General features: G+C 42.3%; 1 protein-coding gene across 5 annotated transcripts; it reads left to right on the forward strand.

Moving 5' to 3' along the window:
- Nucleotides 1-4649: 4649 nt before the first annotated feature.
- On the forward strand, nt 4650-26975 carry SLC19A3 (solute carrier family 19 member 3). 5 transcript variants are annotated; one of them, XM_039257613.1, is made up of 6 exons: nt 4650-4720; nt 17355-17506; nt 19700-20525; nt 23084-23276; nt 24740-24881; nt 25899-26975. In XM_039257613.1, exons 2-6 carry the CDS (start codon nt 17357-17359, stop codon nt 26073-26075), a joined length of 1488 nt encoding a protein of 495 aa, XP_039113544.1. In that variant the 5' UTR covers nt 4650-4720; nt 17355-17356; the 3' UTR covers nt 26076-26975. The 5 variants fall into 5 exon arrangements, with proteins under 5 accessions (XP_039113544.1, XP_039113546.1, XP_039113547.1 ...); XM_039257615.1 differs by lacking the exon at nt 4650-4720 and adding an exon at nt 7505-7523; XM_039257612.1 differs by lacking the exon at nt 4650-4720 and adding an exon at nt 10999-11104.
- The last annotated feature ends 245 nt before the right edge of the window (nt 26976-27220 follow it).

The raw sequence follows: 27220 nt of genomic DNA on the forward strand, positions 1-27220 counted from the left end.
AAACACAGTAAAGTACCTGGAGTAGAGTTATATACTGTAAACATGTGGTTAGTTTTTCTTCTAGAAAAGCTAGAAGTAGAAGGTACAATGGCAAAGTAAGTTTCCTATATTTACTGGGAAGCTCAATAAGTAATAAGCAAGATCTTGCTGCCATTATTTTAGGTGTGACAATACTAATCTCAGCAGAATTAAATTATATGCAGTTGACCCTTGGACAATGCAAGATTGGGGCATGAAAGCCCCGCACATTAAAAACTCTACATATAATTTTTGACTCCACTAAAACTTAACTACTGGTGGCCTGCTGTTGACTCGAAACCTTCGTGATGATATAAAACATTGATTAACACATACTGTGTGTTGTGTGTACTATATACTATGTTCTTACTTGAAAATAAGCTAGAGGGAAGAAAATATTACTAAGAAAATCATAAGGGGGGGAGGAGGGTTCTGGGTGGCTAAGTCGGTTAAGGGCCCAACTCTTGGTTTCCGCTCAGGTCATGATTTCACATTTTCTGAGTTTGAGCCCTGCATCAGGCTCTGTGCTGACAGCACAGACACTGCGGGGGACTCTCTCTCTGTCTCTGCCCCTTCCTCCTTGCACTGTCTCTGTTTCTCTCAAATAAATAACTAAACTTAAAAAAACAAAAAAATAATAAAGTAGACATAACTTAAGCTAAGCTGAGGATACTGAGTCGCAGAGGAACCAAGGTTTTCTCTGGGCCTCGGAGCGCCCTTGGCTCTGCTTGCTACCCCATGAGCACAGAACGGGGGAGTCCTGAGGTGGCGGGAAGCCGGTGCTGAAATACATCAGCACAAACCCTCCAACCCCAGAGCCACCCTTTTCCAAGTGACTTCCCCATATTTTGACCCATGAGCCAAGGACAAAGGGAATCCGAAAATCAGTGCGGAAAAACTCTCGGACTCTCCAGCCTCGGAACTTGGGACATGTAAACAGAGATACATGTGGGCGCTGAGTGTCCGCATTAGAAAACGCATTGTGTTATTAGGGACGCAGCTTGAGGAAGAAGTAAATGTCAAAACAAGCAATTCTATGAAGTCACAGGTGTTCGGTGAGGAAACACGTTCAGGGTCTTGTGACATTCTGCCAGGGAAGCTGCTGGAAACCACAACAAGGAAATGGCCACATGCCCTGGGGTGGGTCCCAAAAAGGGTATATAAGCCCCGCCCCCGCAGAAGGCGGCATCAGACCTCCCTCACCTCCCGAGTCTCCGTCCTCCCCTCTCCTGAGTCCTCTCTACCCACACCATGGGGTGCTGTGGCTGCGGAGGTTGCGGCGGCTGCGGCGGCTGCAGTGGCGGCTGCAGTGGCTGCGGCGGCGGCTGCGGCGGCGGCTGCGGCGGCTGCGGCAGCTGCACCACCTGCAGGTGCTACCGCGTGGGCTGCTGCTCGGGCTGCTGCCCCTGCTGCTGAGGCTGCTGCGGGGGCTGCTGCAGCGTCCCCGTGGTCTGCTGCTGCCGCCGCTCGTGCAGGTCGTGCGGCTGCGGCTCGTGCGGCTGCGGGAAGGGCTGCTGTCAGCAGAAGTGCTGTTGTCAGCAGACGTGCGGCTGCAAGAAGCAGTGCTGCAGCTAGGCGCGCGGGCGTCTCTGCCCTTCCCCCCGCCCCCCTCCCCACCCCCCTCCCCACCCCGGGGCAAGAGCTGTTTGGGGCTTTGCTCCCAGCGTGGGGTAAGACCTCCCTGCATCTATGCACTGGATGCCTTGCAGCTACCTACGCTGTCCTTGGGCTCTGAGGCCTCAGGGCTGGTTCTTTCCCTTCAGTGTGGTGTCATGAGGACACCAATTTCTTCACCCTGCGTTTTCCAGAAGGTACCATGAAGCGGGTAACTATGCTCGGTCATCTTTGTAATCCCGTCTCCGTTTGGGAGAAAGATGAATAAGCACTTACATTGTGGCAACAACGGCCACCCGTGTCAAAAATCTATTTCTATTATAAGCTTGGTAAAGTGAAATCACGATAGCTAAGGTTTCTTTGTCTTTAAAAAATTAGTTTTGATGAACTTTTCTACTGTACTTTCACTAACTTCTTCGCGTTTCTATGTCTCTGTAAGAAAAAAAAAGCAACTTTCTTAATAAAAAAAAAATCTCCCTATTCTGATGTGTCTGTCCATTCTATAAAGATGTGTACCTTCCTGTGACAGAGGCCAGTACAGGGACTAATCAACTAATGGATGATTGGTCCTATGCTATCTTATAATGGGTTTTATGATAAAGATAGAAATCAGGGGGTGGAGGGGTAGAACGCCAACTTTGGCTGTCAGTGTCATTGAGTGTCATCCTGTGTTTTCCTAAAGATGCCTTCCTGATGTCCGTGTTTGGAACCAAATTCCGGCTGTAAGTGTGGGACAGCCCCACGGTAGGTCATTGCTTCCCCCCATCTCTTCATGACAGTTTTCCTCGCACACTCATTCAGCAGATACGTTAAGTGCTGTGTTAGGCCAGGTATTTAGCCAAGCACTGGAGACCTAAAGAAAAACAAGCCTTTGCCTTCCAAGAGTTGATGTCTGAGAGACAGAGAGAGAGAGAGAGTTAGTTGCAAAATAGAATCCTATGTCAGGTTTCCTGGGCTGCCTTTTCTCCACTCCTGTGTCAACTTTTTGTGTATATTACCACAGCCATGTCATTGAGTCTCAACATAAGGGACTCTCCATCCATTTGCTGGGTAAGACGACCAAATGAGCAGTTGACACCGTCTATGGGTTTTTTCCCTTGGATCCCAGAGGCATTTGATACAACTGAGCACCTGGTCCTCCCTGATAAACTTCCTCTCCCGGGTTTTCATTCTCCTCCCAGTAACTCCTTTACATCTTCTGTATGTGGTTGTCCAACATGAGCACCCTAGTGCTCTGACCCTCGCCCCCTTCTCCATCATTCTATGTGCTTATCTGATCTCTACTCTGTCTTTTTTTTTTCCAGAGCACCTAAAACTTTCTAAAATACCACAAGATTCGGGAATTTATCCTGTTTACCCTGTGGTGTCCCCTCTGCCTCACCCCATGCACAACTGAAATGTACATTCTACAAAGCAAAGATTTCCCACTCTTTTGTTCACTATCTCAAGCACCTACAACAGCTCCTGGCATATAACATATACTCAATAAATAGCTTCTTCACGAAGAAATGGTTTTTTAAACTTTTTTTTAGTATGGAAAATGCCAAACATAAACAGAAGTGGCGAACAATACAATAAGTTCCTAAGAACCACAACCCCAGTCAACAGTTATCAACATGGCCCGTCTCTTATCGCCTCTGACCTCACCCATACCCCTCCCACCGCTGGATAATACAGAACCAAATCTGGACCTCATGTCACCTAATCAGCAAATATGTTTATGTCCCTTCAAATGAATGAATTCCTCATCATCTCTCTGTGACTTAGACTATGCCCAAGGGCTATCAGAAAAACACAGAAGTAAACTCAAGGTCCAAAATGAGGTCTTTCCTTGGCAAGTGTTGGGAGAAAATTATGACACCCTCAACCTTTAAGAAAATTCCAGGGTTCCCTGACAGGGCCTGGCAGTCAATGTACAAGGGCACTCTGTTGCACAATGACCAGGGTACTCTCATTCCCAAGGTGTATCTTGGTAATTTATAAATCGATTTTCTGCAAATCAGAGAAAGATGAGAATAGAAAAATCCAAGCCAGCAGGACAGTGACCCAAAAGGCCTGGAAGACTTTTAATCAACTTCATTTCCGGTTGTAGTTCTTAGAAATCAAACAGCATTTATCTTTGGGGAGGGTTTTCCATTTCTACCAAAAGATAACAAAAACATTTTTTTTTCCATTTTAATCAATGAGAACTTCATATTGCTTTTTTTTTTTTTAATATTCATTTCTTTTTGGGAGACAGAGAGACAAAGTGCAAGCAGGGAAGAGGCAGAGAGAGAGGGAGACACAGAATCTGAAGCAGGCTCCAGGCTCCGAGCTGTCAGCACAGAGCCTGACATGGGGCTCCAACCCACACACTGCAGGATCATGGCCTGAGCTGAAGTCAGAAACAGCCGACTGAGCCACCCCGGCGCCCCCATATTGCTTTTTAAAACAACCGCCGCTTAACATAATCTGTTTAATATTTGAACCATTTATTCAAATTCTCAAAGGACAAGAAAACCACACCATCTCACAACCTTAAAAAATAAAGTAAAATAAAATAACACAGTGATTATAAACATTAGCCCTGGAGCCGAGATGCCCAGACAAAAATCCAGACTTCTCCATTTACTATTCCCACTGCCTTCTGCCTCACTTTCTTCACCTGTAGAATGGGCATCCCAGCTGTACCTCCCTCATAAGTTTTGGGGGAAAGTAAATGGATTTATAGCCAAGGATCATCTGTAAATAGATCGACACTGGATTCAGTTCATCCTGCTTTATCACACGGATGTATCAGGATAATGCTTTTATTATTATAACAGTTGCTCTTTTCGGGTACAGAGGGTACTAGGTATGAGCTGGCCCTCAGACCTCAGTCCTCAGGTTTACTTCTCTACGCTTCCTCCTGTAATTAGCATATGCAAAACTTGGGGGCGGGGCCTCGCGGCTTCCTGTCCGGCGGGCTCCCGCCCGGCCCCCACCTTCAGCTCCAGCGCTGATCCAAAGGGACCGCATCCCGGCCGAGGGGGCCGGGCCGTCCTGGGGGAGGGTGGGTTCGTTCTCCTGGGATGTGAGAGATTTGGCGAGCAGAACCTCCCTCCGACCGGTAAGACTCTCTGCGGGAGGCGAATTCCTGGCCGCAACACCATCACCCCTAGGCTGCAGCACTCGCCTTCTCCCCAGTTTCCGCCGCGTGGGTGGGACGCGTCCCTGTGCGAGTTGGGACCCGCCTGGATTCCCAGGCGCGCCCGGGCTGCGCGGCGCGGCCCCTGCGCTCTCCCGCCAGCTCGGTGCTGAAGGCTCTCCCAAGTGGGTCTGGCGAGAATCCCACTTTCAGCCGCCTGCAAAGCAGATTAGGTCAAACTACGACTCTGGTGAAGGGCCAGCATCCTCCACGGTTACACCCTCGTGCACAGATTTTAATCGAAAAGAAACTCCAGCGCAGAATTCTAAATCCCAATCCAGGAATGGAGAAAAGGCCCCAGTGAGGAAAACAGATGGGACGTTGAAGGGCAGAGCCCCGGCACTGCGTAGACAGTACCTTAACTAGAATTCAAGGAAAACACAATGGTAGCTTACAATAATATTTCTGGAAAGGATACCTAATTCACGAAATAGCACGTACAGCAATTATTTGGCAAGTCAGCGTTGCTGCTGTACATGTGCAAAAGGCTTGAGGTTGTGGAGTGAATGCTTGACGTTAGGAAAGGGTGAAGGAAATGTTTTCTAAAAAGACTTACCAAGACTGGGACACATTTGTATTTCCTAAGGCAAAAGGGGTGTTTTCATGAAGGTACAGCTTTTAAATAGACCCAAACATAACTAACTTCCAAATGTGTCTTAGTAGTAGCCGAAAAGGGCAAAAATACTGAGTTTGCTCTGTCATTACTGGTCAGAGATCATCAGTGGTTTCTCAAGGTTAGGTAATAGTAAATCTAATTCAAGGATAAATATTCAAATGAAATTAGGTGAAATTATTTACCGTGTACCTTTTCTGAAATCACTCTCTCTGAACTCTGAGTGCCAAGCTGTGGTCATTCTGGTTGAATTTGCTCTGCGGCTTGCCGGAGGCAGATGGGAAGGAAGCTTCATTGAACAACTAATGTGTGCGGAGAACCAGATGGGGCAGTTCCTGGGAGGACCCTGTGAGGTGGGTGTGGTTATCCACATTTTAAGAGCAGACTTGAGGAGGTTATAAGTACATGCCACAAATAGGGCTGGGGTTGGGAGAGGAGGTCTTGAGCTTCAGACTCCAAAGTCATGCTCTTTCCACTGAACCACACCGGCCACCAAACCTGGAGAGAGAGAGAGGGAGGAAAAAAAAAAAAAGAGCCTAAAGCTGGGAAGGTCTGCAGTGAGATGTCAAAATATTCAATACTATATTCAGCAATTTACAACTATTAGCAAATCATTTGGATTTCAAGGAATGATTGGAAGTTATCTGGATAGGCTGGAGATAATGATGAATGGTAGTAAGAATTAAAAGATAATTTCTGAAAAAGGATAATTTTTGTTAAAGGTTTTATTAAGTCATTAATGAGGAAACTGGTAATGCTGTTACAACCAGATCAAAGGAGAGCCCAAAGAATGGGTATACTTGTAGCTCAGTAATATTGAGAGGTAAAACTGGTTTTCCATTGGGGTGGGAGCCCAGGCCTGTCCCTTCATTGGATAGCATTCATTTGTATGTCTTTAGTCAAGAATTATTTCATATGGGTATTGGTTACTATAGTTTACATAGTTGTAAAATAGCTCAAACTCTGCATAGTTTCTCCTTGAAGCACGAATTTTTCCCTAGCTGGGTCCACACAGCTAGTCACCCACATGGCATTGAACTAGTAACCCACATGGCATTTCAGCAGCTAGATATGGTCGGTTGACATGCCATGTAAGCTGTTTGCCAACTTTATCCCTCCAACTGCACTTGAGACTAGATTGATCTAACCACAGACGCACAGAGAAGAGACAGCCTGGGAACGGCTGATTAATTCATCAGCAAATATTTCACACATTTGCAAAAGAATGATGCCTTATGGGACAACACGGTATCTGAAGGCTGTGTTTTAAAAATCACTTGTATCTACTCTTGCCATGGTTTTGACCCAAAAGCAGAACTGTCTTGGTCTGCATTTTGAATATGTGGGTCTAATTCATGCCTTTTGGAGCTCTGTGGAGTGCTTCAGTTCAGCAAAGATTCCCTAGTGTTTATTTCTGTTATGTTTTTTGGGGGTTTGGGCGGGGTTGGGAGGGTTGCTGATAGATAATAGGACAGCTTCTTGGTTTTCTGAGAGCCTAAGTCACTTAATACAAAATTTTAGAGAAACTAAGTTAGACTATTTTTTTGTCTTTTTGTCTTTTTATTTTTTAATGTTTATTTATTCTTGAAAGAAATAGACAGAGTATGAGTGGAGCAAAGGCAGAGAGGGAGATACAGAATCTGAAGCAGGCTCCAGGCTCTGAGCTGTCAGCACAGAGCCCGACGCGGGGCTCAAACTCATGAACTGGGAGATCATGACCTGATTTGGACATTTAACTGACTGAGCCTCCCAGGTGCCCCAGACTATTTTATTTCTAACCTTCAGGAGAGTGTTTTTGATGTATTTAGCTTCCTAATTGTCTGTGTTCCACAAAGATCTGGTTCTCAATTTCTTTTTTCTAATGAGATTCCAAAAGAGGATGTCTGCGGAAGGGGGTGGGTTCCAGTCCATCAAGAGGGGATGGGCTCTGGGGTATAAAGCCATTGCTCTTGACAGCTCAGTTCTGAAGACTCCAGACTTCAGGAGGGGTAGGTGGGCATTGTGACATGGACACCCAGCAGGGGGCATCAGGAAGGAGCTGGAGTTAGATCTGAAGGCAGGAAACTGGATTCAGCTCTGGAAGGAAATAAACTCGGGACACAAAAGGAACAGGTAACTCTGGTTCTCTCTGTTTTATTTTGAAGAATGTTCTATGTAGCCAAACTTATGAAGTTTGTTGGTCTGTCCTAGCTTTGATTTGTGGGCACTGTTTCAATTCCAAATTTTCTAGGACAGACCCAATTTGAAAGATTCTATTCTGTTTTCCGATTGTCCCAGGTAGAATTTGGAAAACCTTAGTGCTTACAGCAATAAGCAAATCCAGGGCTGTGGAGAGTCCCATGCAATGAAATGCTTTTAAAGATTGGGGGGGTAGGCAGGGGAAGTAGGAGGTATTTTTTTACTTGCGGTATAATTTGCATATAACATAAAATATGGATTTTAAGTTTGAGTGGTTATAATTGTAAACACCCAGATATCTATATCTCATCAAGATATAGGATATTCCATTATTCCAGAAAGTTCCCCTGTGTTCTATTGCAGTAAGTCCCTCCCCTGTCTTCCCCTAACCCCACCCTAGGCAACCACTGATCCAGTTTCTATCTTGTAAATTACTTTTTGCTGGTATTAGTACTTTATATACCTTACTTGAATTACAGTTTTGTGCCTGGATCCTTTGGCAGAGCATAACTTTTTAAATATTCACCAAGGTTTTGCAATAGCTCATTCCTTTTTATTGTTGATTAAATTAACATTCATTGCTTAAATACACAATATTGTTCATTCGTTCACCTTTTAGTAGACATTTCGGTCGCTTCTGTTTTTCACTATTGTGAGTATATGGATGTTCTTGTATGGATTACCAAATGGTTTTCCAAAGAGTTGTTGGTGGCATTTAAGTTTCCCACAAGCAATGTGTATGAATTCAGCTGCTCTAAATCTTTGCCAACATTTGGTTTGCTAGCCTTTTTGTGGTTAGGCATTCTAGTGGTCATAAAGTATTCTCTGTAGCTTTCTTTTCCACTTTCCTAATGGTATCTCTTGATAAGCAGATATGGTTTTTTGATGAAGTCCAGTTTATCAATTCATTTTCTTTTAAGTTCAGTCCTTTTTGTCATTTCAATGATACATTTTCCAAACCCTATGTCATAAAGGTCTGTTTTCTTCTAGACACTACTCTGTGGTTCCTAGAGTTGATTACATCACATTAGTTTTTGTGTATGGAGTGAAGTAGAGATCAGTGAAGTGCATTTTAAATAAGATAAAAGCTAAAATACACTAGCTCCCTAGAAATGGGTGAAGCCGTCCTCCGATCCTGATTTTGCAACAGAGCCAACAGTAATTAAGCAATTCTCTGGAATCATTTCCCCATACCTTCCTCCAGAATCAACTTGCCTGGATTTAAGCATACTGTGGCTCCTTGCCTTATTTGGATGTTTCACTCCAAGCTATATTCTGTGCTACTTTCATAGTAAGTAGGTTGAAAGGCATAATTAGTTGTTCTGCCCTGCTGTTTGTGAAAGCATACATTTCAGTTTTCAGTAATCACACCTTGGCTTTGCTTCTGACTGATGAGGGGCTTGGCTCCAGCAGTGTTGACAACCTGAAAGGTGGGTTTTTGGAAAGTGTAACAAATACCAGCCTGAACTCTGTTTTTCAAAGAGGCTTTGGAGCCTGGGGAGTGAAACCATTTGCAAATGTCATCTCTCTGGACCAGCTGCCCAAGTCTTCCGGCATTTAGAGGTTATAAGACTCATGGTTATTTTAAATGACCAGTCTGATTCTCTGTTATTTGAAAGTGGTCTTTTGACTGTAGTAACATTCTGGAGAATAATGTGAAAATGAGGCCAGCCCATTTTCAGACCTAGCTGACCTGTCAGCTACCCTCTCTGAGATGACTAGAATGTTTAGTAGGGAGTACTGGGCAGGTGTTGGATGGAGACTAGGGATTCTGGATAGTTTTCTCTTAAATTATTGGCACCTCAGTTCATTCTGGCAGTATCTTTAAAACAAGCATGAAAGAGGATTTGATAAAATGATGCCTTTCCACTGACCAAGTCCCTGATACTCCAGGCTCTCTACTATAGGAAACCTTTGGAAAACCAGGTTTGGAAAAGATCTTTACTTTGACAAGGTCATATATTCCCCTGCCTCAGGGAGCTCACAGCTCTGAAAGCTTTGGCTGTGGAAGGAGAATTCCATCTTCATGATGTGGGTAGTGGAATCTGATCACCTGGAGTCCCCCTAGCTAGGAAGTGTACCCAGTCTACTCCTCAAGGAGCTGCCTACCAGCATGTGCCAGTGTCTACAGTTCTTGCTTTTTAATAGTTGCCTATTATACACAAATGGAAATATACCCTCAGAAATATTTGTGGCCACAAAGTACAGCTATACTTACAGGTGCACATGCATAGTCTACCATTTAGGAAACAGGACACTGACAGTGCTTGCAATTTGGATAAAGTCCATATTGGCATGAACCTAATATGGTCCCCCATGGCATAGATGAACAATATGTGAAAAAATTTGTTTGCTCAAATATGGAAAAGATCTTGTTTACACAATGAGTCAATAAGTTAACTAACTGAAGGAAATACAGCAAGGTGGATGGCTGTAGACTTCAGCAAGCAGAAAATGTGAGTGCTAGGTTTACCTTGCAACTCAATCCAAATGAGATCCTGGCAACAACAAAAGCCAGTTTCCTTTTTGTCAAAATGATAATGACAAAGAACTCCTTTTACAACCAATATAAGAAAATTGGGAGTTTCAGGGACAATATTATAAGTCAAAGAACACTTGAGATTATTGGCAAAGCTATGCACATTCGTATGGAAAAGCTAGTTGGAAAGACTTAAAGATGTGGTTAAAGAACAGTAGAAGTGGGGAAAGTCAATAATGTGGTAACGATTGCAATGGAAGAGGAGATAAAAACATGAACTCTGATATCAAGAGACTGGAAACAATGTAAGAAGAGGCATAAAAAGAAACTGTTCCGAGGCAGATAAAAACAAAAATAGGGAGAATCCACCCCAACCTGATCATCGTTGAAACACAAGTAAACCTTAAATGTTTTTAAGAGGTGGAGAAAAGTTGATGAGCACTGTACAATAAAGTTGGTTTACATACACTAACACAGGGATTGTTAGTCTGAAGAAGGCTACAGCATCCCACATACGCTGAAGAAAGGGAGGTGGCCTTAAAAACATACGGTCTTCCAGAAACGGACCCCATGGAGAGCCTGAGAGAAGAGACTGGAGACTTGGCTAAAGGGTCCCTAGTGAATGTTAATGAAAAATAATCATCCGTTTCTTACCAACAAAAAGAGAAAGGAACATATCCTTTCCAAAATAATTTAGATGGGTCTCTTCCCAATGCAAGGTACCTGTAGTCTCCAGAGCTCAGACAAAGGTCACATGTGCTGGCTGATAACCCAAACAGTGCACGTGACCATTTACTACCGGGGCCCACGTGATGCAATGCAAGTGCGGAGATGGCGCAACTTGGTTAAAAGTTAGTGCTCTCTAGTCCACTGGGCAGGGACAGCAGGAGAGTGCACCCTGTAGGGGAGGGAGGGGCTCTGTAGCTGGTGAGTGAAGCAGAAGTGCTTGCTCAGGGCACACCTCTTCCACTGGCTGTTGCTAATGAGAGCTCTCCTTCTGAAGTGCTTTCCTACACGGCACCCCCCGCCAACCAAGGTAAGTTCAGTGGTAGATTCAGCTACTGCTCCAAGTTTCCTCCAGAAAGAGCAGCTGATTTACTCAGCCTCTCCTGTTATTTCTGGCATTTTCACTCTAGATTTCAAGCCACGATAGTCCAACAAGCTGACTTTTGTTTGGAAGATGTCTTTGTATTGTATTTTCTTTTCATCAACAGCCAAAATAATGTTCTTGTGCCTTTTAAAAAAAATGGTAATGGAGCGTATGAGGAATATGCGAGAAATACTACTGCAGGAACAACCTTTCAAAGGATTATCTTAAGCACAGAAAGAGGAAGGGTCAACATCTTGCTTTCAGAAGCATCAAGTCAGAAAATCAATCCAATTCATGACCTTGGTTTGGAGTCAATGAAGTGAAGGAAAGTGTAGAGTATTCTCTAGGGGGAGGATATTATTACAGCATCAAAGTTCATGATCAATGGAAAAGTAGCAAAAGAATAGGCTTTTGCATGATGGCGCTTTGCTGTGAAGGCTGAGGCCTCTGAGAAAGAACAAGTGTTCTATGATGATGTTTACAGGGTGCTTTTGAGGTACATGTGTGAATATTTAGTCCTATATTTTCCTCTGCAACTTCTTTTACGTTTTTTTATGTTTGTTTATTCTTGAGAGAGAGAGGGAGTGTGTGTGTGTGTGTGTGTGTGTGTGTGTGTGTGTGTGTGTGAGTGGGGCAGGGGCAGAGAGAGAGGGAGACGGTATCTGAAGTGGGCTCTGCACTAACAGCAGAGAGCTTGACTGCAGGGTTCAAACTCATGAACCATGAGATCCTGACCTGAGCCGAAGTCAGACACTTAACCTGCTGAGCCACCAAGGCGTCCCCTCCTCTGCAACTTTTAATCCCATGACTGTGTCCCACAGAGATGTAATATACAATGTGATCATTTTTGTATATTTATATATTGATAACCCAAACAAAATCCAAAAAAATGGGTTCACTCTGCGGTTCATTTTGATTTTTAATATATTTTTCTGCAGCATAAAAAAAAAAAACATTATGTTTACAACTCACTGAATGTTTTTGATACCCGCAATCTGAAAAACGCTGTTGTAAAACAAACAAGGAATTGGAATCTTGAGGGGCCGACCAGGCCTCTCAACACAAGGGCTAAGATTACTGAACTTGAAATTGGAAAAAACGAGTACAAATTCAGGCTCTAATGCTCATTGAAGGTGAAAACCTGCACAAATATTACTGCCTCTGGCCCTCAATTTCCTCATCTATACAATGAGGACAATACCGTCTCCTCTACCTACCTCACAAAATTGTCAAGGAAAAAATAATTTTCCAAATATAAAAATCATAGACTGTCTAACCTGATTATCATTGTCATCATCTTGATGCCAGAAAAGAACAGCATCTCTTCAATAAAATAAAAACCAAACGTGATAATCAATACTTCAGACTTTATGAGACCATTAGCCAGAGGTTTGTCCAGTAGAAGAGAATGATTTTGGCTGTACCTAGATTGTTGAGATGGAAACCCAGGGACCACGTCGACAGTGCCTCTGGGGATGGTTGGTGAGGAAATGAGAGGAAAACGTCCAGGAGGTGAGAATGGTGCCCCAGAAGTAGGAGGTACCGACCCGTCCAAGGAGAGGGGAGATGTAAACTTGGCACCAACAGACCCGACCCTGAACTCAATCTTAATCTTTCTTAGCTGAATGGCCATGAGCCATGAGGAGTCTCCATTCCCATGTCTGAGAAATTGGGGACATTTTAAAGACATAGAAAAAATATGTAATTACAGTTGATCCTTGAACAGCATGGGGATTCGGGATGCCAACCCCCTGCACAGTTGAAAATGCAGGTAATCAGCTTTTGACATAATTAACTACTAATAGCCTACTGTTGACTGGAAGCCTCACTGATAACAAAACAGTCGATTAACACCTATTTTGTATGTTATATGTATTATACACCGTTTTCTTACAATCAAGTAAGCTAGAGAAGAAAATCACAAGGAAGAGAAAATAGATTTACAGTACTGTACTGTATTTATAAAAAAAAATCCACCTGTAAGTGGACCCATGCAGTTCAAACCTACTGTTCAAGAGTCAGCTGTATAACACATAATATTAAATATAACAAATTAGGGGCACCTGGGGGGCTCAGTCCGTTAAGTGTCAGACTTTGACTCCAGTCAGGATCTCGCAGTTCGTGGGTTCAACCCCACGTCAGGCTCCGTGCTGACAACTTGGAGCCAGGAGCCTGCTTCGGATTCTGTGTCTCCCTCTCTCTCTGCCCCTCCCCTGCTTGCACTCTCTCTCAAAAAAATAAATAAACATTGTTTAAAAGGTAAAAAATGTTAAATATAATAAATCTATATTATGTACTATATAATTATAAGTATATTTATTTCATAGACCCATATTTAATAATTATAATTATTATATAATAAATATCTGCATATGATTATGTTATATAAAAATCTAATAATTATAGATAAATATATATAATGTATATAATTAGGATTGTTCTAGGGATTAGAGATAATAATTAAAGGTCTAATACAATAACGGGTATGATGCTTGGTATAAAGCAGGAGGGAAGCAAACAGTAGCTGATAGGTTGTTGTCATCTTACCTGTGCGAGTTGCAGGCTCTCAAGTAAGAAAAAATAAATCAGTGCCTTCAGAAGGTGGGTGAAAAGTCATACTGGGCTGGAGAATTTCAGATACCTATATGTGTGCCGTGATGACAGAAGGAGCCGGAACCGTGCTATTTATCCAGTGCTAGATACAGACACTCCAGGGTTTCTACTGGAATTTGGGCTGAATTGGACAAAATGGGTCACAAACAGGGAGTGATGTATGCACATGAAAGGGTGGATGGGTTGAGGCAGACAGCATGAGAGGCGTATCCATAACATCACAGTCACCTGAAGATGTTTCTACCTTTCCTGGACTCTTCAGGCCCTAGGGAGCCAGAAAAGAATTTTAGGGTCTCAAGTCTGCTCTTGTGTAGTTTTGCAAAACTCCCTGGTTGATTTCCATCCACTTCCCCATCCACCCTGTTAGGATCCAAGGCTGTGGCATGGAGCCAGTTTCCCCAGGGGTCTGGGTAAGGGGCAAGTGTTCTTGGGCCTCCTGTGTCAGAATCACTCTGTGTATACATACAGATTTCCGGACCCCCACACCTAATGACCCACACACTAGTGATAGAGTCCAGGAGTCCATATTTTTACCAAGCTCTCAGGCGATCTGATATGCTGGTCAAGTTTACACAGTCTTTGTTAACTGACCAGCATAGTAAAGGATTGAAACTAGTGCTAGACAAAGAAACTTTGGGGTGGGGGAAGGTGAAAGAACAGCCAGACATCCGTCTCTTAGAAGTCTCCCAGTGGGCAGTGATGATGGCTGTAGCCCTGAGGGCCATAGAATAGATACTAGGCAAGACGTGGCCTTGTTAAGGGTCTGGGAGCTCCTGTTGCCATTAAACCAGGAAACTTGAGCCCCTCTGCCCAGGCCTTCTTGGTTAATGGATTCCTGCTAATGTTTGGTTAGATGCCTTCTCCTATTTCCTCTGGCAGAAAACCTAGCTTTGGAACATGAGTTTGTTTCTGTGGGGCAGAGGCTTGAAAAGGAGTGAGGAAAGGAAGCCCAGTATCCTAGGATGCAGGTATGAGCTCCCCAGATATTCCTCTGTTATTTCCAGCTAAGGTCAGACACCTTCCCTCCTTGTCTCCTCATTAAGCCAAAATCACCGTGGATTCTCCAACCTGAAAAGAGCACAGGAAAGAGAAGAGCCTGTGTTTGAGCAGCAACTCTATGCCTGACACAGCACCATATCCTTTCCAGATGTCAAGGCACTTGATGCTCATGGAGAACCCACACACGTAGTTAGCATCATTAACCCATTTTAGATATGCACAATGAAACTGCAAGGTATTTGTCGAATTAGGGACCTCCCTCACCTTTACCTGATGCAGCTAGCAGTATACTCTAGAAAAGTGGACATATCTTTCCTAGTTCTCAGTGGTGAGATTTGACCATCAGCTCCTTCTTTCTGCAAGACATACCATATGTTGGACACTCTTCTAGGCACTAGGCTTAGAGCAGTGAACAAACCAAACAAAACACCCTGCCTTCCTGCTTACACTGTAGTGGGACATAGACTGTCTTTTCCTGTGTGACCTTCCTCACCAAATCCAGTTGGGTAGCGTAATAGAACAGTTAAGAAATGAAGGGACAGATCATCTAGAGGACTCTTAACAGCCCAGGGAGCCATGAGAGTTGTGCTAGTTCTCTGAGATGCATGGAGAAGATGAAGATGATGACTTGAAGTTAGTGGACAATCCATGGTCAGCATAGATGGAGAGAATGTTCTAGATGTAGAGTCTGCAGATGTTACCCCATTAAGACTACCCTTTGAAAGACAGGCAGGCCTCAAGAATTGCCGACCCCTGATAGACTTTTAGACTTTTCTATGAGAACATTACTTACAAAAAAAAGAAGGCCCCATCAGTTCACTGATGTTTCTAGCAACCACTCAGGAAGAGATAAATCCCAAGCATTGAGGGCTGAGGGCAGTCAAACCCAGTATGCTCTTGGCAAAATTTTCACCTTATCAGCATTGCTTGCAATTATAATCCCATCCAAATTTTGATTTCCATTTTCTCTGCACAGCTGCATCGAGGGTTTTGTTGACATAAATGGACAGTGTTACCCTCATTTAACTCAAGGTGAGAACTACGTAGTGGTCTGGAGTCACCTTATGAAAAGATGGGGTGGGTGGCAGACTGATGGTGTGAGTCAGGAGGCCCTCCCCACCTCCCTAACCCCTAGCAAAGCTCCTCTTCCTGGATCCCTGGAATTCCACTCAGTGACTTGCTCTTCTGGAGTGAGCATTACTTTCCCTATTTTGAGTCCATGTTCAAACTACAATTGACCTGGGAAGGTCTGCCTATGTAGTAAGTCATAATCTTCAAGATGAATGTGTTCATGAAAACACTTTCTCCCCTCACTACAAGGGGATGTTGTCATTGTAGGTTACTACCAGCAGCCCAGTTGAAAAAGGCCATCAGAGTGAGACAGAGTGCACCAGGGGAAAGGACCCAGATGGAAGTCATGGAGATCTGGATTCAAATCTTGACCATGTGATTTGAAGCCAGTTGTAGGACACCTTGGATCTACCATCGGCTCAACCTCGGAATTGGGGGAAACAGTGTATATTTTACAGTTATTATTAGGACTTAATTAGATAATATGCAGAAAAGCATTATACTCGCAGCAAGTTAGTTTCCTTCCTATAAATTATCTCAGAGAACTTAACCCCATCCAAGGCCACCAAAAATGTATATACTTTGTAAGTAGAGCTTGGTCCAAATTAGGAAGGAATGAGGAGGAATTTTCCTATTGTGGATACTCCATTGGACTTTTTGTCTGAAGTTTAAACTTCAAGCAATCTTATTTGTGGGTTAGGAAAAAGGTATAAACCATTAATGAGCTGCCTGCCCCACTGAGGGGTGTGAAGCTGCAGACTGAGACAAGAAATGGACACTGTCATAATGAAAAGTGGAATAACAGTCAACAAAGTGATGCCTTTCATTTCCAACATAGAGTTAGCATCAATCAGGGAAAGGGGGGAAACATGGGAAAATGGCCAGTCAGATCTGTACCTGATTTAATTTTTTTTAACTGAGGAATTATAAATTCTCAGGTTGGAGACACTTGTAACAAAAGCATCTTGGATGTCCATTATGTGTCAAGCACAATATTAATTAAAGGATAGTCTACTGGAGAGATAAATACGTAAATAAACACATGAGATTCAGTGTGTTAAAGATTTCTTGGTCACAGTGCAAAATATGGTGGGCAGATTCATAGTAGCTTGATCGACTAAATGGATTGTAACTCCTAAAGTTACTTCACCTACCACATGGACACCAGTAATTCTCCAATCAATGTTTTACTTACTCTCAAACATCAATTAACCCATTGTTTACCATTTACTAGTAACTACTCGTTATCATGTTTGTGATTGGAGAACACTAGAGAAGTGTTACCCTGTGCCAGCAATAATGAGCAACAAGCTGGTTGACAAAGGAGGGTTTAACTAGCACACCTAAGGAATATTTGAGAACACTTATTCATCACTCACCCCTTCCATTTCAACTACAGACAGATGAAACATAATCCTTTCACAAAATGTTTAGCAGTCAGTTTTTCTTTATGTCCAAGATACCAAACATAATGAAACATCACCTAATGTTGGCTTTGTTTCCATTTGATCAGCAATGGGTTGTTTCAAAACGTCACCGAGTCATTCCTGGATTTACCCCACTGTGATCCTGTGCTTATTTGGATTTTTCTCCATGATGAGACCTTCAGAACCCTTCCTAATCCCGTATTTATCTGGACCAGATAAAAACCTGACCAGCTCAGAGGTAAATTAATACATACACATATCTGAAGGTGGTTTAATTTTACAGCATCTGAATGAGACTTTGGGGTTAGGGTTTCTCTCAACTTGAGACACTAATACACTGACCTCAGTGATCCTACATTCATGGTATTTGAATTTTAATACAACTGTTCAAACTACTTTTTCCTCCTCACACTTGCAAAATGGAAAACCAAAACACGCTATACGTGTAATAACTATTTTAACTTTTGTGGAGTCCTACCATTAATTTCAATGCATGCTAACTTTCAGGTCTCAATTGATTTTGTTAGACTAATCCTAAAGTAAAATCTCTGCCAGGCACAGGATCTAGTCCTAATAACCTCTTATGTTCCGGAAGGTATGAGCAGGATCTGATAAAGAATTGTGTCATTTCTGTGGGACACTTACTCAGTCCTGAAACCTATTTATCAATAGGTGAGACATTAACAGCTTTATCTCTCGGTTTTAGTTTCTCCTGAAGGCCAAATTCTCTTACTTAATAGTTTCGCCTCCCTTTTTATAACAAGTGCAATAAGAAAATGCACTCGCCTGGGGCGCCTGGGTGGCTCAGTCCGTTAAGCATCCGACTTCAGCTCAGATCATGATCTCAGGGTTTGTGAGTTCGAGCCCTGTGTCGGGCTCTGTGCTGACAACTAGCTCAGAACCTGGAGGCTGCTTCATATTCTGTGTCTTCTTCTCTCTCAGCCCCTCCCCTGCTCGCACTCTGTCTCTCTCAAAAAGAAAAAGAAAAAGAAAAAAGAAAATACACTCACCCAACAGGAGCGCCACCAAGGGCTAGTTTTATAACCTCCAGCCACAGCCATGAGAAACACTGCAGGGTGTGCGGCTCCACCTAGAAGGCTAATTGATGCTAGTTAATTTGGTGGTGAGGTGCTAAGAACAGAAAAGCAAGCTTGTTGTGGGGTGATATAAAATCACTTAAGGGCAATTCTGCTTCCCTTTCTTTCCAGACGGAAGCATGTCCTTACTGATACAAAACAAAGGGCAAAGACAGGTCCAAAATCAGCCAGTGAACCCACTGGGGGCTCTTCTGTGATCACTATGGACCAGTTAATGCACTCATGCTCAGAGGTGCCACTCAGTCCCACTAGCCTGTCAAATCACTAAACTTTTCTTCTTCATTGACCTTGGGACCCAAAGAGGTTGCTGTAGACAGCAGAGAGGTGCAGGACAAAGGCTCGTGTAACTGAGCCGCTGCCACACCCATCCTGCCCCAAGGTCAACTCCTAAGGTCGGTCCTTCCTTTCTTTGAACCATCACTGAGTTCCCCTGCATTTCTGATGACAGCCATGTGATGCCCACATCAAATTGAGGCCAGAACTGAGCAAGCAGAGATTAACCAGTAGAATTGGGAGGGAAGAAAAGGGTTTGGGAGCCCAGCAAATTTGGCCAGGAAGAAAATTCTGTGTGCTACATGTTCCCACTTTGTAATTCTGCAAGGTAATTGACTCTTTGCTGTCTTCACATGTGCTCATAGACTGTGGATATTTATGACATGGTGATGGATCAAATGAACAATTCTGGGGCACCTGGGCGGCTCAGGAAGTTAAGCATCTGACTTTGCCTCAGGTCATGATCTTGCAGTTCTTGGGTTCGAGCCCCCCGTCAGGCTCTGTGCTGACAAACTAGGAGCCTGCAGCCTACTTTGGATTCTGTGTCTCCCACTCTCTCTGCCCCTCTCCCACTCATGCTCTGTCTCTGTCTCTCTCAAAAATAAATAAACATTTAAAAAATTTTTTTAAAGTTGTTTGATTCTTCTAACATTACAGCCACTTTGTCTAGTGTTAAAATCTTTGAACAAGAAGGGAACGGTGTATTTTAAGAGCCTGAAAACCCCAGAAGGGTCTGTTGAACAGTTGTTGACTAATTTAACTCAAATGTACATACTATTTAAATTTTAAAAGAGTTCAGATTGCACATTAAGCAAATATATTCTGTTGGGATTCGCATACATTTATAAATTGGTTTTATTTTAGAGGAGGAGGAGCTGTCTTTTCCTTGAAAAGCAGTTTTCCATTGTGCTCTTCCCTAATATGGAGACTATCCTATCCAGCTGGAGGCAGAATCTGATACTGGGCGAGCCGCCTGTACCATAGCAATGTACTGCCTGAAAAGGTATCTCTTTCACCTCCTGGTGCTTTATGGTCACACGATCCGTCTTTCAACCTCACAGATCACAAACGAGATCCTTCCCATCTGGACCTACTCTTACCTGGCCCTCCTGCTCCCAGTGTTCATCCTCACCGATTACGTCCGCTACAAGCCAGTCATCATCCTACAAGGGATCAGCTTCATCATCACCTGGCTGCTGCTCCTGTTTGGCCAGGGAGTGAAGGCCATGCAGGTTGTAGAGTTCTTCTATGGGATGGTCACCGCCACCGAGGTGGCCTACTATGCCTACATTTACAGCGTGGTCAGCCCAGAGCACTACCAGAAAGTGAGCGGCTACTGCCGGAGAGTCACGCTGGTGGCCTACACGCTGGCCTCGGTGCTGGCCCAGCTCCTGGCGTCCCTGGCCAGCCTGTCTTACTTTTACCTCAACGTCATATCCTTGGTCTCCGTCTCTGTGGCCTTTCTTTTCTCACTTTTCCTACCGATGCCTGAGAAGAGCATGTTTTTTCATGTAAAACCCAGCAAAGAAGCACAGAAGCCACCAAACAACACTGCAGTGTTAGATGAAACTTACAAGGTTAACACACCAGGCGGTAGAAAGAAACCCACTTCAGAAATACCCACCATTTCAGGGACCCTGGATGATCGGTGGTCGAACAATCCACTGCCAGGAAATGTAGCTTTGAGTGTTTTTGTGCAGTGGTTCAAAGATTTGAAGGGTTGCTACTCCTCAAGGCATCTTTTTTACTGGTCCCTGTGGTGGGCTTTTTCCACGGCAGGTTTTAACCAAATTTTGAACTACGTTCAAATCCTGTGGGATTACAAGGCACCATCCCAAAATTCTTTCATCTATAATGGGGCAGTAGAAGCTATTGCAACCTGTGGAGGTAAGGAAACATTGATTTATCTTTCTTTGATGGGCTACTCTATTAAGTTTGTCTCCAGTTGCTAAACTCAACTCCATGGCCATTCTGCTCAGAAGGCATAATAATCTTCTTATCTGTCTGTCTGTCTGTCTGTCTGTCTGTCTGTCTCTCTCTCTTTTGGAATGGAAGGTACAAGAGATAAAAAGAAAAAAAGGACCATGACACTCTTATTTAGAATTACAACAAATAACTCAAGAGCTCAGGATTATGCACCAAATGATTAAATTCTAGCCAAATTCCTAAGATTCCATTTCATCCTCAGGAAAGGTGTTAATAATGCCCCTTGTTCTTCCAGGATTGTTTTTAATATCAAAAGGAAAATACTCGCCTTGTGTATAAGTAAGTAGTTTTTATTATTTTAGAAAATGGATGACTGTTAAGTCCAGATTACCAGTGAAAGAGTTTTGTTAATAAAGGATTTGATTCACCATTAAATTCTTCCTAATCCTCCTATATGTGCAAACATGGTATCTGTCCTTCTCTGCCTGACTTATTTCGCTCAGCATAACACCCGCAAGGTCCATCCATGTTGCTACACATGGCCAGATTTCATTGTTTCTCATTGCCATGTAGTATTCCATCGTATAGATAAACCACATCTTCTTGATCCATTCGTCCATTGATGGACACTTAGGCTCTTTCCATGTTTTGGCTATTGTTGAGAGTGCTGCAGAGGATCATGGGGGAGAAGAAGGGGAAAAATAGTGGAGAGGGAGGGAGGCAAACCATGAGAGACTCTTGAATGCTGAGAACAAACTGAGGGCTGATGGGAGTGGGGGAGAGGGGAAGGAAGGTGATGCGCATGGAGGAGGGCACTTTGGGGATGAACACTGGGTGTTACATGGAAACCAACTTGACAATAAACTATTAAAAATTTTTTAAAACATAAAAAATTAAAAAAAAAGAAATAAAGGATTTGATTCAGCTCGTGCTTACCTTTAGCCATTTTAGGTTCAACACCAAAAATCTCCAAAAGTAGCTTTCCTAAGAGATCTAAATGAGAAGTGGGATATATGTGAGTCAGGATTCTAATGTCAGAAGGAAATCTGCCTTTGAAGTTTACAATAAATATTTATATCCTGGTAAATGGAAACTTAAATTCAACTGAGACTTTAAAGATATTTTCTAGGAAGTCAGAGATTTCCACACCCTCATTTATTTAAAAAAAAAAAAATGTCAGAAATCTCATGTAGTGACCCTTCTCTTATTCTCTCTTTTGGGAGGCTTCATCTTAACTCCTTCAAATCAGGACTGCACTGGAATTGGTTTCTTGAAATGATTTCTCCTATATTCCAAGATCTAGGGGGAAAAAATAATTTTATTTCCTTTGTAGCACTGGTTCTTTCCTGGATCACACATGGAAAGTGAATTAATCAAACATTAGTAATTTGAAATATAAATACCTTTCATTTTGTTAAAGAGAACTATAAATACTAACCCTATTTACTGTTAATTATTATTCAATCTCTTTTTTTAAGGCTTATTTATTTATTTTGAGGAAGAGAGCATGCTCAAGTCCGAGCAGGGGCCAGGGCAGAGAGAGGGAGAGAGGGAATCCCAAGCTGACTCCATGTTCAGCACTGACCCCGAATCACAGAACCCCAACACAAGGCTCAGTCCCACGAACCGTGAAATCATGACCTCAGCCAAAATTAAGAGTTGGATGCTTAACTGACCAAGCCACCCAGGTGCCCCAATTATTCAATCTCCTAAACTGTGTAAGTCAATATAGCGTTCACCCAAATGAGGCCAGATCTCAAAGACATTGAGATAGAGACTAAAAGATAAAGATTACTAATAAAGACAAAAATGTTCTACTCAGGGCACCTGAGTGGCTCAGTTGATTGAGCGTCTGACTTTGGCTCAGGTCATGATCTCACAATTTGTGGGTTCCAGCCCCGTGTCGGGCTCTGTGCTAATGGCTCAGAGCCTGGAGCCCGCTTTGGATTCTGTGTCTCTGTCTCTTTCTGCTCCTCTCCTACTTGCACTCTGTATCTCTCTCTCTCTCTCTCTCTCTCAAAAATAAATAAACATTAAACATTATTTTGAAATGTTCTACTCAACACAACACATCTGTTACCCACTGAAAAATTTTACAATAAAAAAATGACAAAGAAAGGCAAGTGTGGACAAACCAGGTGTACTACCAAAGCAGCTGCTTCATTCTTCTCTCTTTGCCCCTCACATGTTGTAGCACGTGACTGAGTTTATGTATCATTTCTCCCCAGTCTGCTGTGGTAAAGAGCCTTTCTGGCCCCTCTCTCTGCATGGTACAGTACATGGCATATAGCAGATACTAATTAAAACTGATTGGAAGAATATGAGGTAAAGGGAGAAGTCATAAGAAAGCATGGTTGAGAAAAAGATAAATCCACATGTAGGTGGCTCATGCTATTTTGGTGAAAGCCATATATTCATCTTGTACATTTACCTATGACCTAGTTTTTTAAAGAGAGCATGTTGATATATCTGGTGTGTAAAGTCAATGTGTTAGATCTCCCTTAATGTTTCTTTTTCAGGGGCTGTGGCTGCCTTTGGCGTGGGCTTTGTGAAGGTCAACTGGGATCTCCTGGGAGAGTTGGCTCTAGCGATCTTCTCCATAATTAGTGCAGGCTCTCTGTTTCTCATGCATTACACAACCAACATCTGGGCATGCTATGCTGGTTATTTGATATTCAAGTCCAGCTATATGCTTCTTATAACCATAGCAGTGTAAGTATTACCAGCCACGTCTCTCCACTCTATACCCACACCATATTCTCTCTTCTGTTGCATTTCTACAGTCCCTTGCAGAATTTCAGAAGGATTTTAATCAAATGAACTATTAAATGTTGATTACATAATTTGGACACAAGTAGGCCATGTTTACATTTAACTATTTCCCCTCTGAATGTTGCTAAGATTAGTCATCAAAGAAAAAAAAAGTTCTGTGCGTTCATCAACCAAAAGCAGTGATATACCCTCAGGTTGCAATTTTTATTTCAAGCCATTTGCCATCATGGGGTGTGGTACAATCTGGTTTTGAATGATTGCATGTAGATTTCATCACTAATTTCATTTGGTTGCATGATTGTAGGCATATACCTTTGTGTGAAGCAAAATATACTCAGCAAGTTATAAAAAGTTGTATTTTGAAAAAAAGTAAATGCAAAAAATTATAAGAAACTGTATATCCCAGAAATCTTTTTTTTTTTTAACAGTGAAAAACATTTTGTTCCATATAGAAGTGCAGAGAAACTGGACTATAGGAAATGTGCTTTGGTATTAACCGAAGAGATAAGAAACATTTGAATTTCAAATCACAGGAAAGAAGTAGAGCCAAACACTGTATTAACTTGTAGTTTTTAATGTGTGAAAAATATTTGATAAGCAATTGATGAAGCATAGAAATATAAGCACCCTGGGAAAAGATCATGGAACAAAAGAGAGAGAATAAATTTGTTGGCAGGTTTACTTTTTTCATGGAAATATGTCAGTTCAATGAATCAAGCTCATGTCACTTAAGTTTCTTTTTTTAATGTGAGGACATTGTTAAGGTAGGATTACATTACTTCTTTTCATGTTAAGAATATTCAGAACCCAAAGCCTTTCACCTTTGTTCCAAAGAACAGCACTTAATAACGTACATTTGCCACTCATTCATGAGTTGTAAGGTGTCAAAATCTATATAATTATCAAAAATACATTAATTACAGATTCAATCAACTGCATAGCCAGGCGTGATCTGATCTTCCAACGAATAAATAATTCACCAACAAAAATGTGAAGCTATTAATGCAATTGACAGTAAAAAGAATAACTCTCTAAACGATTCCATAGATTGGATGTTGCTTACATTTTCACAAAAATTCACTGCGAAAAGGTATCTAAAATCAGATAGTATCAAATATTCTCAGGTTATGAGAACTTAGAACATTTAGGCTTAATTTCTGGAGGCATTAAATTGGAGAGGAGGAATTTTGTCATATTTCTTTCAACTGTATTTTAAGTCGCCTTTCAACTGTATGTTTTCATTCACTTTCTTTGTTCTTCCTGTTTGTCTAAACTGGAGGAGATTTAGACAAAAAGTACTGGTAACAAGACCCATGTTTATCTTCAGTTTCTGTCTTTTAAAGGCAAGAATCCCATGTGTATTTTGTTTCAAAAAAAAAAAGTAATTCAACGTTTCATGATAGATTTCAGATTGCAGTTAATCTGAGTGTGGAACGCTATGCCCTGGTGTTTGGAATGAACACCTTCATGGCCCTGGTGATCCAGACCATTATGACAGTGATCGTGGTAGATCAGAAAGGACTCAACTTGCCAATCAGCATTCAGGTAAAAATACAATATTGCTGTTCTTCCTAGCATTCAGGTTGTTGGGGGGAATGTAGAATCCTTAGGTAATCTCAAAGGGTTTTTTTTCAACATCACTGCTGCCAATACTTAATTTCTTGAATTACTTAGCTAAATCTTTCAGTAAGCAATGTCTTAATTATCCTACTGTAACACACAAAGTAGGTTTTCAGCAGTCATCACAATCAGTTAGCACTTGCCTGTGGCCCTTAACGTCTCATAATGTGATGCTCTGGCTTTTGTGTCTCCCACATGTCTGCTCTTTCCAAGGCTTAGGGGATTCAACTAAGAATGTTACATGGCCGCAGAGCTCAGTTCCTTTTCCTGACTCCGGGGAAGTACTTGAAATCAGCCCGACTTCACATTTTACATATGGATCTGGAAAAGGAGGGGATAAGGCATGTAGGAATTAACTCATTACCTAAAATTCACTCTTGGAGACATTATATATAGCATTGCACTGTCCTGCAAACGTACACATGTATCTGTAGGAGTTAGTGATATTTTTCACTATTGGCAATGTTAGCTGGAGTTTGAACCCAAGCAATCTTGGCTCTAGAACCCACATTCTTAATTACTGCATTTCTTTTTTTTTTTAATGTTTATTTATTTTTGAAAGAGAGAGATAGAGAATGAGTGGGGGAGGGGCAGAGAAGGAGGGAGACACAGAATCCGAAGCAGGCTCCAGGCTCTGAGCAGTTAGCACAGAGCCCGACACGGGGCTCGAACCCACGAACTGTGAGATCGTGACCTGAGCTGAAGTCGGACATTTAACAGACTGAACCACGCAGGTCCCCGCAGTTACTGCATTTCTTATACTTTTGTACTTTATTCTTCTAAGATAGAAGAAAGTATTGTGCAAGTCTAAACGACCCCTATTAAGATCATGTGTCTTAGTTATCCCATAATCCAAGCAAACTGACAGCATCACTCTGTGTTATCAATAACCTACAATCATATTTTGTGTGTATGTAATTAATTCTATTTGTTTTTCTCTAGTTTTTAGTTTATGGGAGTTATTTTGCAGTCATTGCTGGCATTTTTCTAATGAGAAGCATATACATCATCTGCTCAACCAAGTGCCGAGAGCAGGCCCGGAGCTCTGCTACAAGTCAGAATCCCTCTGAGCCCCACGCAAATGGACCCAGGAGTGTTAACATGGAAACAAGACTCTAACCGTATGGCAACCACTGCATCCACTGAATAAGGACCCTCTTGGTCACAAAGTCACTGACTGACATAAAGTAACACACTTCCTAAATCTGGATTTCAATGAACCTTTTCAAAACCACAACAAAATACCAGTTTTAGACCAGATGTCTATGTGCCCAACAAGTCCCATCATCTCAATCAAACAACCCGTGCTGGGGACCCCAGTGGGTAGCAAGAACTGGGCAATTCTGGTTTCGAGTACTCTCTAGGACATGCAAATGGCACAGAAACAAGCCATGAGACACTTCCGCCATTCTGGAGTTGATGTTCCCGACTCCTAAGCAGAAATACTAACTGGACTCACCCTTTGTTTGGCTTAGGTATTTGTTCTATCTTACTGAAACTGGCAAGAGATAGGACATTTTTGTCACACAGCCATTTTCTTTCTTCTTCTATTAAGTATATGTCTATATAACAAGCATTTCTGTAAGAGAATTTCAAGGCTTGGTCCCATTTCTAAGGAACCCTTTTCAATCTTGATAACATGACATTATTCATACACTCAAATGTGATAATATCACCATATAATTTTGTCATGATTACTTTTTACCTTATGTTCTGCTGAACTTTGTTGTTGAAACTCTACCTCAGGAATAGCTCCAGACATTCCTGGATGTCCACAGAATGACATTCAAGTCAATTCTTGGTGGCCATCAGGGAGGCAATGAGCATTCTCCTTACCGTGACCCCAGATAGGTGTTTTATTGCTGTATCCATGTGATCTCTGTAAAACAGAGAAACTTTAGTGGAAATTTCCAGGAGTTTTTGAGTATTTTTAAGTAAGAAAACACTGATAGGGTGGGGAGAAATGCCTGACTTTTAAATGGCAGAGCTGTGCCAAATAAAATAATATGAGCAAAAACACTAAAGACTCCTTCTAATTTTTGGATGAATTGTGCTGAGAATCGTCTGTGCTTCTCTGTCCTTCAAAACCTCAGTAGAGGACACATGGAACACTCTGCCGTGGAAATAAAGAATGCCAATTCAAGATTTGTGTTTCAAATATACTTCTCTCCAAATTCTAAAATCCAATCACTGGGCTGAAAGTAAAACTCAGCCCCAAAGCCAACACTTACTTAGGGGGGGAAAGTAATGATATTGCTACTTCT

The sequence above is a fragment of the Hyaena hyaena genome, unplaced genomic scaffold, assembly GCF_003009895.1.
Source record: "Hyaena hyaena isolate Hyena2069 unplaced genomic scaffold, ASM300989v1 scaffold_628, whole genome shotgun sequence".
Taxonomy (NCBI): domain Eukaryota; kingdom Metazoa; phylum Chordata; class Mammalia; order Carnivora; family Hyaenidae; genus Hyaena; species Hyaena hyaena.

Bases quoted from the DNA above. Each gene is read 5' to 3' on its own strand.
- SLC19A3 (XM_039257613.1), top strand. From the start codon at position 17,357: ATGGGTTGTTTCAAAACGTCACCGAGTCATTCCTGGATTTACCCCACT. The intron at 20,526-23,083 runs GTAAGGAAACAT...TTTCTTTTTCAG, and splicing joins AGCTATTGCAACCTGTGGAG to GGGCTGTGGCTGCCTTTGGC. The intron at 24,882-25,898 runs GTAAAAATACAA...GTTTTTCTCTAG, and splicing joins ACTTGCCAATCAGCATTCAG to TTTTTAGTTTATGGGAGTTA.